The 13,822-nt window shown below is 41.6% G+C and overlaps 2 protein-coding genes across 7 annotated transcripts in view; one reads left to right on the top strand and one right to left on the bottom strand.

Moving 5' to 3' along the window:
* The window catches only part of L3MBTL3 (L3MBTL histone methyl-lysine binding protein 3), a 91,285-nt gene extending 78,324 nt beyond the window's left edge, over nt 1-12,961 (top strand). The window contains exons 20-22 of one of the 2 annotated variants that reach the window (XM_067293735.1): nt 3,011-3,171; nt 6,424-6,486; nt 11,776-12,961. In XM_067293735.1, coding sequence (XP_067149836.1) covers nt 3,011-3,171; nt 6,424-6,486; nt 11,776-11,811 — 260 coding nt within the window. In that variant the 3' untranslated portion in view covers nt 11,812-12,961. Of the gene's footprint in view, nt 1-3,010; nt 3,172-6,423; nt 6,487-9,536; nt 11,394-11,775 lie in introns of those variants that run through there. The other variant, XM_067293736.1, reaches the window with a different exon arrangement.
* Nucleotides 12,954-13,822, bottom strand: part of SAMD3 (sterile alpha motif domain containing 3) — a 51,457-nt gene continuing 50,588 nt past the window's right edge. For all 5 annotated transcript variants that reach the window (XM_067293737.1, XM_067293738.1, XM_013959052.2 and 2 more), the window contains one exon: nt 12,954-13,782. In XM_067293737.1, coding sequence (XP_067149838.1) covers nt 13,495-13,782 — 288 coding nt within the window. In that variant the 3' untranslated portion in view covers nt 12,954-13,494. The remainder of the gene's footprint in view (nt 13,783-13,822) is intronic.

Here is a 13,822-nt window from a genome sequence, read left to right as displayed (position 1 = left end):
TGTGTGTGAGCCTTGAGTGAGGTCTGATTTGAAGAAAACATAGAGGTCATGAGTGATCAAGAGAAGACACGGGACAGGATGCAATGCAGAGGACTGAGTTCTGGTTTTGTACTCTGGAGTTTGGAGTGATGGGGACTTTGGTCTAGCTGAAAGAAGATAGGTCTGGGACAGAGATTTGGAAGTTGTCTAAAGTAGAGAGATAAGTGTTTGAATTAAGAGAATCTGGCGGTAAAGCTGTCAGAGATAAGGTTGAGATCATTAGACTTTGTGGAGCCCCTACTAATGCAGGCTGGGTCAGGGGAGGAAGATTTTTTCAAAGGCAATGCCATAGGACCATTTAGAGGTGTAGACTAGAATGAGGTGAATCACAGAAACTGGGTAATGACAAGACTTCAAAAAGGAATTTTGAGATGTAAAAAAAAAAAGGTCTGATAAATCAGGATGGAAAAAGATCAATATTTGAGTCAGAAGAACTCAGTACGGACTTAGATAAGAGTAGTTTCAAGTGAAAAGGGCAGAAGCTAGAGCGGAACTAGAGGAGAAATCCCGTGCTCATTTGATGATGATATATAGAGGTGAATGGGAGAAAGGAAGTAATAGTACAAAAATTGAAGAGGCAAATAAACTCAAGAATATTTTTTAATGATGGGAGAGACTAAAGTACATTGGTTTGATGAGCTTGGAGAGAACCTTAAGTAAGGTTTGAATTGAGATGATGCTGAGGGTTATAGGTTGGAGTAACAGGCATGATAGTGGGAAAAGATTGGTGGGAAAGACTGGAGGGAAGGAGCTAGAGAAGAATGAGAGTTAAAGGTAGTTAGTTACAAGAAGGAGTTAGATTGAATGGGATCCTTGGAGCAAGGTTGGGGGAAGAGATGAGGTCAAAAATCTTGGGCATATGGAAGAGCGGAGAAGGATAGGGTTAATGAAGTGAAATGGGAAGTGATGAAGTGATGGGAAAAGGCAGATCAAACTAAGAGGGAATTGCATTTTTTCATTTTTCTCTTGGGAAAAATCAGCAAGATTGTCTGGAGAGAGGGGTAGGGGCTGGAGCGGAAGAGTTTGAGGAGTGAAAAAGACATGCTGCAGAGTGGTGTGAGCTTGAGTTGAAGTAGATTGGTTCAGATAAGATGACAGAACTATTGTAGAAGAGTACAGACTCATAGTGAAGAAAGTTGGTTTGTTGCAGGATTTCTGCGAGACATTTCTCAGCTTTACAAGTAGGAGCAAAGGAAGCAGGTTTGCAGATGCTGGAACTAGATGGTTGAAACTAGTTTCAGGATGGTTTTACATCATGGAGTAACCTATATATTGTAGTAGCAGAGTAATTTCCTAGAACCTGCTGTGCCTGCAGAGCTGGTGTTTTTACCAGAGCATCACTTTCCTTCCTCTTCTCTCCCCTAACACAAAAGAAACTTTATGCTTAATGCACAAAAATGCAGTTCTGCTGTTCTACCTGAGTCTACCATAGCAGACTGCTGTGCTGCATTAGCTGCTTCTGCATTAGCAAGTAGTACGACCCAGTAGAAACAGATTTGTGGAGTGAAATATGTAGTGCTGAGGACCAGTGTGCATATTATCTGCATTTCAGGCGGTTTACTTTTTGAGCTTTACTGTTGCCATGCACTGAATGCCCGTTAGTGATTGGAGCACATTAGGCGTGCTCCTGGAACTTATCTTCTGGTTTGATTTCATCCCAGATAAATCCAGGCTGCATTCTCAAACTGCTTCATGCAATGAACCAAAGTGTGGTAAGTGGGGAAGATGAGGAGAGTCACTTCAAATACTCCTAACTTGAACTAAACCACAAATGTAGACACATCCTGTATTTGGCAACATTGGGTATTCCAGACTGGTCCCCCTGAGCTGGCAGAAATCTGTAATATGAATTTGTGCTCTAGTTGTTGAGCACAAACATATAAAGACTACAACAGTAAGAAGAGAGAGAACAATGAATAGCAATTTCCCAAAAATGAAAATAGAATGGAGCTATAATAGAAGTAAGCAATCCAAACAAGAATAGCACAGAGAGTGATTATGTGGAGTCATGTTAGAAAGGAGTATTAGATACAGATTCTGTGTAGGCTGTTATCATTCAGAAATGAACTCCAGAGGTTTTCATAATTTTACTCAACAATTGGGAAACATTCAAGTCTGTGAGATCATAGCAGGCATGTTGCTTTTGCATTTGTAGTGGAAATGCAGACCTGCTCTAAATGAACGTAGATGTCTTATGCAGGTTGACATCATTCAAGACATGCTTCTTCACACTTTCCTCCTACACACATCCGCAACTGCTACAGCTCTCCAGACAGTAGCAGCAACAGCTGTAGCTATCCTCCCACCTGTACATTACATTTGAGGCAGGTGGGATGAGAGCCTCCTTCCTGGCGTTATGGATAAGTGTGCTAAAACAGAGAGTGGCCTGGCAGAAAGCCCAGTAGCAGCAGGGAAGAGTTAAATGTTATTTTCCATCTAAAACATTCATTTAAAGTGGGAGCAGGGAATTTGCAGACATTTGTGTTTTTTCCTCAGAAGTACTGAAAAATGTCTTGTTATGGATGAGGCATAAATGTTGTGTGGGCTGTACAACTGATTCACCCTTGGAATTTTGTAGCAGTGCAGTGCTAGTTTTGATGAAGTTATATTAGCTCAACCCTGGAATTAAGTTAGTTTTTGTTCTACTGTGTAACTATTAGCTGTGGGTGTGATTTATTTTACCAAAATATTTAAAATTATATGACCTATGATGTGGACACGGTTGTGTTGGCATTGAATTGTGTTGTGTTGGAAGAGTTTTTCCATCCAAGAACAGTTACATTTGTATAGAGCCAGTATATTCACAGTCATACTAGTGGAAGAGGAATCACACTACTCTAATTCTGGTGTAAGCAAAGTTGTACAACTTCTGTTGGGAGGCCTGAATATATCAACAGAAATGAAAGTGATTTTACTGCAACTGATCTTGTCACTGACTGAGGGATTTAATGCTTATTTTAACTTTCTGCAGATGTTGAAGAACCCAGTACCCAGAGGCTTCTTCCTCAACCAGTTGTGTCTTCCAAGTTGCAAATCCCTGGTCTACCCTTGCGCTGGGAACAACAGAGCAAGCTCCTTCCGAGTGTTGCTGGGATCCCAGCCAGTAAAGTTTCTAAGTGGAGTACAGATGAGGTGGGTTCCCCCGTATCTTCTGTCTCACTCCCACTGCCCTTGAATTTTCATGGTTGATTCAGAGCTTTAGATTAACCCCATAAGTAGTAATACCAATGATGCACAGGTACTCAGAGGGTTAGAGTCAGCCAGACTTAATGTAACTAATCCTCAAAATCCCTTTTTGGCTGCCATCCAGCCCTGGAAGCGGTAAGTATTCATTCATAGATAGATAGATAGACATAGATAAATGTATGTATATATACATATATATACATATTCATTGGGATTAGAGAGGGGAAAAAAAGTGGTAAACCCAGCAGATTAGATGCTCAGGGTATGTCTACACTAGTAACATCTAGCATCCTCACAAACATTTCCCAGGTATGGTTTAGGAGCTAGACCCTGCTAGCCTTATTCGCCATACATAGTTTGGATGTGCACACTGTTTTGGAGGGTGAGAGTATAGTATGAAGAGGAATAGTATGGGTATGGCCAGACCATGACACCTAATTTCAAGATCAGAGACTTGTAACTGATCACAGAATCACAAGATTCTGCAGGGAGGAAGCAGGATAATAAGTAGGATCGTAACCCTGGACTTCAGGAGAGCAAACTTCAGCCTCTTCAGGGACTTACTTGGAGGAATTCCCTGGCTTAGGGCCCTAGAAGGAAAGGGTGTTCAAGAGAGCTGGTTAATATTCAAGCATCACTTCCTTCAGGCTCAAGACCGGTGCATCCCTATGAGTAGGAAGTCAAGCAAAGGGGGCAGGAGACCTGTGTGGATGAGCAAGAAGCTCCTGGCAAAACTCAAAGAGAAGAGGAAGTATACAGAATGTGGAAAGGGGAACAGGCCACTTGGGAGGAATATAGGAACGTTGTCAGAGTATGCAGGGATGCGACGAGGAAGGCTAAGGCCCATTTGGAATTAAATCTGGCTAGAGATGTCAAGGACAAGAAGAAGGACTTCTTCAGTAGCAAAAGGAAGACAAGGGAAAATGTGGGCCTGCTGCTGAGTGGGGTGGGTGCCCTGGTGACAAAGGATACAGAGAAGGCAGAGTTACTGAATGCCTGCTATGCTTCAGTCTTTACTGCTCAGGCCAGCCCTCAGGAATCCCAGATCCTGGAGGCAAGAGAGAAAGTCTGGAGGAAGGAAGACTTTCCCTTGGTGGAGGAGGATCGGGTTAGAGATCATTTAAGCAAACTTGACACCCACAAATCCATGGGCCCTGATGGGATGCACCCACGAGTGCTGAGGGAGCTGGCAGATGTTATTGCTAGGCCACTCTCCATCATCTTTGAAAGGTCATGGAGGACAGGAGAGGTGCCTGAGGACTAGAAGAAAGCCAGTGTCACTCCAGTCTTCAAAAAGGGCAAGAAGGAGGACCCAGGGAACTACAGGCCAGTCAGCCTCACCTCCATCCCTGGAAAGGTGATGGAGCAGCTCATGCTGGAAGCCATCTCTAAGCATGTGGAGGAAGACAAGGTGATCAGGAGTAGTCAGCATGGCTTCACCAAGGGGAAATCATGCCTAACCAATCTGATAGCCTTCTATGATGGGATGACTGGCTGGGTAGATGAGGGGAGAGCAGTGGATGTTGTCTACCTTGACTTCAGCAAGGCTTTTGACACTGTCTCCCAAAACATCCTCATAGGTAAGCTCAGGAAGTGTGGGCTAGATGAGTGGACAGTGAGGTGGATTGAGAACTGGCTGAATGGCAGAGCTCAGAGAGTTGTGATCAGCGGCGCAGAGTCTAGTTGGAGGCCTGTAGCTAGCGGTGTCCCCCCGGGGTCAGTACTGGGTCCAGTCTTGTTCCACTTCTTCATCAGTGACCTGGATGAAGGGACAGAGTGCACCCTCAGCAAGTTTGCTGACGATACAAAACTGGGAGGAGTGGCGGATACCCCAGAGGGCTGTGCTGCCATTCAGAGAGACCTGGAGAGGCTGGAGAGGTGGGCGGAGAGGAACCTCCTGAAGTTCAACAAAGGGAAGTGCAGGGTCCTGCACCTAGGGAGGAATAACCCCAGTCACCAGTACAGGTTGGGGGTTGACCTGCTGGAAAGCAGCTCTGCCGAGAAGGACCTGGGAGTGCTGGTGGACACCAAGTTAAGTATGAGGCAGCAATGTGCCCTTGTGGCCAAGAAGGCCAATGGTATGCTGGGGTGCATCAGGAAGAGTGTTGCCAGCAGGTCGAGGGAGGTGATTCTCCCCCTCTACTCAGCCCTGGTGAGGCCACATCTGGAGTACTGCGTCCAGTTCTGGGCTCCCCAGTACAAGAGGGATGTGGCACTACTGGAGCGAGTCCAGCGGAGGGCTACAAAGATGATTGGGGGACTGGAGCATCTCTCTTATGAGGAAAGGCTGAGAGAGCTGGGCCTGTTTATCCTGGAGAAGAGAAGGCTGAGGGGGGATCTTATCAATGTATACAAATATCTAAAGGGAAGGTGTCAAAAGGATGGGGCCAGACTCTTTTTGGTGGTGCCCAGTGACAGGACACGAGGCAACGGGCACAAACTGAAACACAGGAAGTTCCATCTGAATATGGGGAAAAACTTCTTTACTCTGAGGGTGACAGAGCACTGGAACAGGTTGCCCAGAGAGGTTGTGGAGTCTCCTTGTCTGGAGATATTCAAAAGCCGCCTGGATGTGATCCTGTGCAACGTGCTCTAGGTGACCCTGCTTGAGCAGGGGGGTTGGACTAGATGATCTCCAGAGGTCCCTTCCAACCTCAACCATTCTGTGATTCTGTGATTCTGTAACTGTTTAGGTGTAGTAATGCTTGGACAGTCAGGGTCTAATCCCTGGTCAGAAGTACCTATGATTAAGGCACTTTTCTGCAGATGTGACAGTCAGAGCTCCTCTAAAGAGAAAAGAAACATGAACTTTGAAAAATGATTTGCTAATCTCTGTGCTGTAAGGAATAAAGGAGAGGAAGCCAGTAACCATTTCTGTTTGTGAGAAGTGACTCACCAAGAGAGGATTCATGGCTCTAGATCTGAAATGGATAGAAGAAAGAGTGTTTTTGAGGGAGTTAGCTGTATCCCACTCTTAGGTGTCATGTGGACTAGGATGGCATGTGCTCCTTCAGTTTGCTGATTCTGTGAATCTTGTCCTTGATAAAAGGACATTGATAGAAGAGGGTGGAACACCTAATTTGAGGTTGCAAAAACAAGAGCTAAAAACCTTTGCCTTAATGCTTGCCAGTCTTTCTTAAGACTATTTTGAGAAAACACTGGTCTTACGAAAGCTTTCACTGTATTCCTTGGTGGCAGGTGTCTGAATTCATACGGAGTTTACCAGGATGTGAAGAGCATGGCAAGGTGTTTAAAGACGAGGTGGGTGAATTTTATTAAAAACAGACACAGAATACAAAGCTTAGTGGAAAATTAATTTTATTTTATCATTGAAAATACATATAAATTAAGTATGTGCATGAAGCATATGCTTAAAGTCAGAAAAAAATGTCTGGAAGGTTAGGTTACTTTGCATGTCAGGGAGTGTGTAACATAAAACTAGCTAAGTGTCAACCAGCTCTCTTGCGTGTTTATCTAACTTTGTTACTGTAATTTAAATTACTTAGAAATAATGGTAGAAGAGGAGGAACTTCATCACAGACTAATGCTCTTTCTTAATCTGGTTTGAGGAAATTTATTTTTATAAGTACATGGTTTATGTTTTATAGGATGTTCATAAGAGGAAAAAAAAAAAAAAGCAGAAAGCAGAACAGTAGTTGAAGTCAGCCACCTGAGATGCAAAGTTAAAACTCTGCATCTTCTCTAATCACCCTTAACTCTTGAAGTTCCTCCTCCTGCTATAGCCAGTCTGCAAGTATGATTTGAATGAGCAGGAAATAAGAATATCTGAATACTTCTGACTAGATTCAAGGGAGTATATACTCACTTTGGGAACACCCCAAGCATGCATTTCTGGTATCTGTAAAGCTTGTTGTGCCAAAATTGTCACTGGGAAGTGATAGGGATTTTAAGTATAATAGGTCTTTTTAAGCTGGGTTGTTTTTTGTTGATGGTGTTTTTTTTCCCTCTCAAAGGCTTCTTAGTTTCAGGAGGGCTATTTGATCAGAAATTGTCAAAGCGGCGAGTTTGCCTGCCTATCCCAGCCAGACCATCTGAGCGGGCAGAATATGATCCTGAAATAGCCCAAGTCAACCAGCCTTTCAAGTGTAGAATAATTGTGGTACTTAGACTTGAGGAGGTAGATGCACCTCCTGAGGAAAAAGTGTACAGATGATAGAGAGCCAGGTAACCCTCTCATGTGACAAAGGTTTTCAGGCTGTGCTTAGACTTTGTAATGACTATTACAGTGGTGTATCAAAGGATTGACAGTCTGCATCTCTGGGCATTTTGCACTTGCTCAGTTTTTAGGTGTTTCGCAATTGTAGCAAGATCCAGGCCTAGCTCAGTCCCTGTGTCATTTAGGGAGTCTCTCCAGTGAATATAAAGATTAATAAAAGCTGGCATGCTGCTAAGCAATTCAGCAGATGGGAAGTGCTGCAGAGATGGATGAATCTTAAACCCTTCCATAATCAGAGATCCAAGAAAATACTTCCTCTCTAAGATTCAGCCTCTCAGGTTTTGTCTATGACTAGCAAATTAAATCTACCCATGATCATTCTCTCACAGTGAGGCCAGCTGGCATGGACTGGCCAACATCCATATGTTTACCATACATACAGACTACCTATTGGAAATGGTTTCTTACCCATGCTAGCTTCCTCAAACAGGCCTAGAAATTGTTTCGGAGAGGATCAATTGGCCTGTGCCAAAACCGTCCCAGGGACCCTTCTCTGACACTGTTTACTAATATAAGCATTGTTTATTACTATAGACATAGCCTAAGAATTGTAGGTGCCTAATCTCTTAATAATAGATAAAAAAAATCTATCTGGCTGTTAGGTATTTCTTGTCTTTTACTTTACAGCTCAGTGACTGTAGGCAAGGAAGCAGGAGGGAGTACAGCTAGGGGGTTCCCCTTCATTTCCCAATTAATATTTAGATGTACATTAACCTAGTCATTGAAGCATCGATTTAGTTCTCCACAGTTATCGGTAAATGCCTTAACCATTAGGCTGTGGAGTCATGGTCATTTTTGCATTAATGCTCTCTTTCTTATGTGCAGTACTTATACCGTTATTCTAACTCTGACAAAGGGGCCTGAAAGACTTTTGTTCTGGAATACCCTATCTGGCTTGTAATGAAGGGTCTTTCAGTAAGTGGAAGATATTGGTTCAAACTTCTCCTGCTGTAGAATTGAACCCTGGTCCTTCTGCTTGTATTAAGATGTTTCAAAAAGATGGGCACCCCCACATTACCATACTTTTGGTTTTGAGCCCACCCAGTTGGGCTTTGTGCACAAATGAATAGAAAGTAATTGTGGTAGCTCTGTGATCCTGTTCTCACTGCAATGTTTCTCAAGAGTGCTGTGGTGTACTTTGTATCTTCCTTCGCAGCACATCCGATTCAGAAAGTCTGTATGCCAGTCTTACAGGAAATTAATTACACTGTTTAGATCTCAAATTAGTTTCTTTAAGCCTAAGCAGTGCACCTAATTTAACCACAGTTGGCTTTCAGGCCAAGCTGTCTTGCCTGTGTTACGGTGAAAACTTACTACAGATACCTAAGTGACCTGACATTTACACAGAATTGTTTGCCCCAGTAAAATGAAAATCCTTTTCAGTTAGGGCTTTGCCTTGTGGCTCTTCATGTTTATGCTTTACACTGTCTCCTGCCAACACAGTGATTTGTTTACAAGAAAATATTCACTAGCTATGTTTAGTAAAATAACACTAGTAGAAAATAACACTAGAAAAATGTTTAGTGTTTTTAAAAGTTTTGTCTGTGTTTAAGAGGCAGTTTTACCTACCCAGTTCCTTGTTTACATCAGGGACCAAATTAATTTTAATTCTTTGTTATTTTATGAAGGAAAGGAGTAGGTTGAAGAGAGCTTCAATTCTTTGGTTATGAGTGAAACGCGGAAGCTTTCCTCTGAAGGCTTGGATAAAAGGAGTAACTGAGAGGTTAAAAAGAATGATTGTGTTGCAGTACAGCTGAATTCTACTTCATGTACCCATTTTACTTTCTAGTAGCTTTTACTTCATATGGTCAGTATGAAAATAAAAGGTGGTTAGCCAAAAATTAGCCAAACAGTTGTTTTCAAACAGAGAGGATTGTCAGCCTGTTGTTTTGAACTGGCTCATCTGCCTAAAAGGTTCAAAGCAAAACTATCCTGAAGTTTGAAAGCATTTGTATTCAGCCATTCCTTTATACCTTGTCTGAAATTGCTTGAAATTTCCTTTCATATTACCTGAAACATCTCTGTTGCTGCACTGCGAGTTCTATTAATAGCTGTATTTGTTTTTCTTTTAAAGCAAATTGATGGAGAAGCATTTCTGCTAATGACCCAATCAGACATAGTCAAAATAATGAGCATTAAATTGGGACCAGCCCTAAAAATCTTCAATTCCATTCTGATGTTCAAAGCTGCAGAGAAAAACTCACACAATGAACTTTGAAGATAATGAAAAATGTGTACAAGCCAGCTTTCTCCACTGGAGCTCATGTTTTATTCAAAGCACAAAGACTCACTAGAATTGTTGAATAAGGACTCTCGGAAAAGAAGAAAAGTATGTTCAGTGCTGGTGGACTATTTATATTCTCATAGAGCCAGTACACATCTGAATCCTTCTGGGAAGTGCTCAAGGTTTTAAGAAGTTACTGTATAACAACCGAGTCAGCTAATCTTATTTACCAAACTAATGGCGCTAATTTTCCATGGATGGTTAGGATTCCTGACTTTCTCTGGACATCAAAAAAACCTTCATTAATTATTTATGCTGTATTATATGAGGGAATGTTAATATTTTCTAAGAATTCTTGAATTCTACTTCATGTACCTATTTTACTTTTCTGTAGCTTTTACTTCGTACTATCAAAATACAAACTAGTTAGCCAAAAATGAGGCTACAGGTAGCCAGATGAGACTGTTATGGCTAATATGAATTTGTGCCATAATTTAAAAATGAAACACTTAATGTTACATACGTGACACTTTATGCTACAGCATATAACTTTACAGATTATAAAACTGTGTTTGCTTGTAACAAAACAAAACAAAAACCTTGTTGGGGGTTGAAATTATAATGCATTTTTGATAACTGAATGTTTTTACTTTTGCACGATTACAAAAACGTTATGTGAGTTTTTCCACCAGCATCTTTAATGTATTCTACCAAAAGATCAGTATAGAGAAGGCTGCAACTGAAAAATAAAGTTTGACTTCATAGAAGAGTTTTGTTCATGCTGCACAACAGAGTCCCAGCCTTTTAATATGGGAGCCTCCTACAGTCCTTCAGCACATGAAGGAAAATACATATATTCTGAGGTAAGAATATTAACAAGAGTTACTGCAACAGTAGAGAAAAACGGTGTGCTAAACCTTGGACAGCTGCTCTGGCTTCATGCTCAACATATGCTTGTTTTCCCAAAGGTGGGAGAATTATTTAATGCTCTGCTTCCTAGACTGAAAGTCTGTGATACATAAATGAATAAGGCATAGGGGGAAAGACAAAACAAGGAGGAAAAGGTTACTTAAATGCATATGGTGCATAAGCACATCCTAGGTAAAAGGTGTGAACCTCACCAGTTCATCAGCAACGTTGCAAGTTTCACCAGCAGGTACTTAGTTGAGGCACCCTTCGTTCTTTATAATGATTTGTCAGGGAAAGTTGCTGCACTTGGTATATATACATAAGATGTAAACCGGATGCACTTTAAATTGGAGAAAGCCTAGCTACCTGTATACTGAGGATTGTTCCAGAATTTTACTTTTGCAAGAAGAGGGAGAAGAGTTGGATCAGGTTTTCTGGAAACCCTCTTCTTAGTGCTGAGGTGGGCAATTGCTCGGCCTTAAGAGTTAAGAACGAACAGAGCATTTCTGTTGCACAGAGCTCAGAGAATTTTAAATCTTCCCACAGTTTTTGCTAGTTTCTTCTTTGGCTGGAGTTCCTTAGGATTTCAAGAACTCTGTGTGCCCCTTCCAGATCACTTGGGTGACTGGTACCTGCCATAATATGAGGTAAAACAGGGTCAGTATGAAGTAAGTTGCATTGCTCTGTTAATTTCCTTCCATAGCATTACATAAATAATATTTTTACATTTTGTTTAAAATTTGTACATTTAAATTGCACTCTTATTGTATGACAATACAAATAAAACTGAATTGGAGATGTCTGTTACATTTGTGTATGCCTAGGGTTCTCACAGATGAACCCCCCTGTTTGAGAGGGTGGTGTGGAGTAATTCCTCACTGTAGTTCAATGTGACCATGTTTTTAAGAGCAACTTAGCTATTGCTGTCTGCCCTCTCCCAAAACACTTCTAAGGTTCACAGGCCCCTTGCTGTCACAGTCAGAATCCCTCTTATGGTCCTGGATTTTGTCACTGGAGACAGCTGAAGTTGCTCATGCAGGAAGTAAAATGTTAAATTCTCCGTCTTTTTCCTTCAAAGTAGTTCACTTCCCTGAACCCTCACCTCCTGTGTGTCTCCCTCCTGTGTGCTGGCTCTGTAGCCACAGGTGTCTCTTCCCCATGCTCTCCCTCTCATGTGCAGTCATGCTTCCATGGGGTCTCCTTTGTGGATCAGTGAACCCTGGGGGATGCGTCTGTCCAGTGAAGAGCCTGGGCACCCCTGCCAAACTGGAAAACAGGAGCCTGAACCAGCCCTTCAGTGAGAACCGAAGAAGAGATTTGCTGCTCCAATTACTTTTTATATACCTACTTACAAAGTACTGTGGTTTAAGAAATGAGTTCCAATTAATACTGTTTACAAGATGCAGAATAAACCTCTATTAAATGATACAGAGCCCAATTTTTTTTATTCATACAGCTATTACAACAGTGAGGACATGCAGAATCATTTACTCTACTGGATTCCTCTTTCGTATTGTGTTGAGGTAACAATATAGCAGCTTCTGTTACAGAGATTACACCTAACAAATTGAATTAGAAACTAAAAGTACTCAGAAAACCTACTGAATCTTTAAAGTGGCAGCTGGCTGGGTTTTGAATCTTGTGTTGGACATGGCCCAGCAATTACATCTTAAGGATGTACTGTGATTTGCATAGGAGCCAAGTGAAAATGCTAAGACTTTAGCAAGAGAGTCTCACCATTAAACACAGCATTATCTCCTCATACTCCCACTGTAATCTCTGCACTGGACTGAGCCCTGCACAGCCAGGGTTTAACAAAACTTCTGCAATCTTGCAAGATATGTGTTTGAGTGTTTAAAAGAGTAGTGGTGACCACAGATGTTGCTTTGCCTACATGGACATTTTTGGAACTGGTAAGAGATTGATCTCTGTAGTAGAACAGACTGTTTAAATAAAAAGTCCTTTTCACTTCTGCATAGAGTAATTAATGCAATAGTTCAAGTAAAGTTTGCTGGCTGCTTCTACTGCCCATCACTACCAAACTTGTTTTGAAGCCCTTCCTTATCAGGCTGTAACCCCTGGGACCTCCAGCTCTCAAGGCTTAAGGAGTTAAAAGGGCTGTGTTAGGGAGAAGAGGCAGCTATGGAAGAGGGGAGGACGTGGCCTCTGTTCCGGGGGGCAGATAGGAAGTTGACCATGCGGATGCCACTTTAACAAATTCAGAAAGAGGAATGAGCAGTTCTGCCCCCAGTGCCAAAGCTGCAGTTACAAGGCACATGGCAGCATCCCAGATAACTCAATCTTGCTGCTTTGAGAGCTCATCTTAGAATTCTTACTTAGTAAATTCAAGATATTAATAAATAAATAAATAATGTTTCGTGCATGGGGAAAATAGCAAAAGCTCATCATCCTGCAAATTAAAAAGCAGGCCTACCACTTTAAAATGCAAGAAATTATTACGCTGCACTTTCAATGATCATAATATAGTGAAATGGTGGCAACATGCAAATCTTTGTGTCACTTCAAAAAATTAAATGTATTAACATCTGAAGTAGCAAAATGCTTAAATTAATTCACAAGTGTGATTATTTTTTAACTCTGACAGTCAAACATGATCTGAATTTGGAAAATGCTCCATTTGGAAAAATAATACAAAACTCATGCAGTAAACTATAAAGTTTTATTCTAATGCTAAAACTGCTCTAGAATTTCCATTTAAAATAATGAAAATGCTCAGGTTTTAAATTAAAAAAAAGCCATTACAATAAAAAACAGGCATTATAAAGCACAACTGAGTTATATTCATCCATTTTCACTAGAAAGAATGAGTGATTTATCTTCACAACAATGGTTACTTGTGACAGAATGTCAAATGCTCCTGCGACAGGTGTTGTGTACACTAACAAATATTGGGATGTTTAGGTAGCTCCAGTCCTCTCTTCACCTGGGCCGGGAGGGATGGTGAACCTCTCATCTCAAAGACCAGAGACTCCACAAAGTTCAGCGTTCTGTGGATTCTCTTTGGACATGGGATATCAAACACGTGAAATGCAGCCACCAAAGCTGCCAGAGCCATGGTGCAGTCGTCGAGCTGTGTTAGCTCTTCTCTTTCTATGTACAGAGCAAAGTCACATGAGTTCACATTGAAGGGATTCTTTACTTTCAGCACTGGTGTTAGCACCTTCACCTGCAATTGGGGAAAAAAAAAAATTCAAATGATGCCACAG

The sequence above is a fragment of the Apteryx mantelli genome, chromosome 3 (assembly GCF_036417845.1).
Source record: "Apteryx mantelli isolate bAptMan1 chromosome 3, bAptMan1.hap1, whole genome shotgun sequence".
Taxonomy (NCBI): Eukaryota; Metazoa; Chordata; class Aves; order Apterygiformes; family Apterygidae; genus Apteryx; species Apteryx mantelli.
This window is presented reverse-complemented; position numbering and strand designations above follow the sequence as displayed.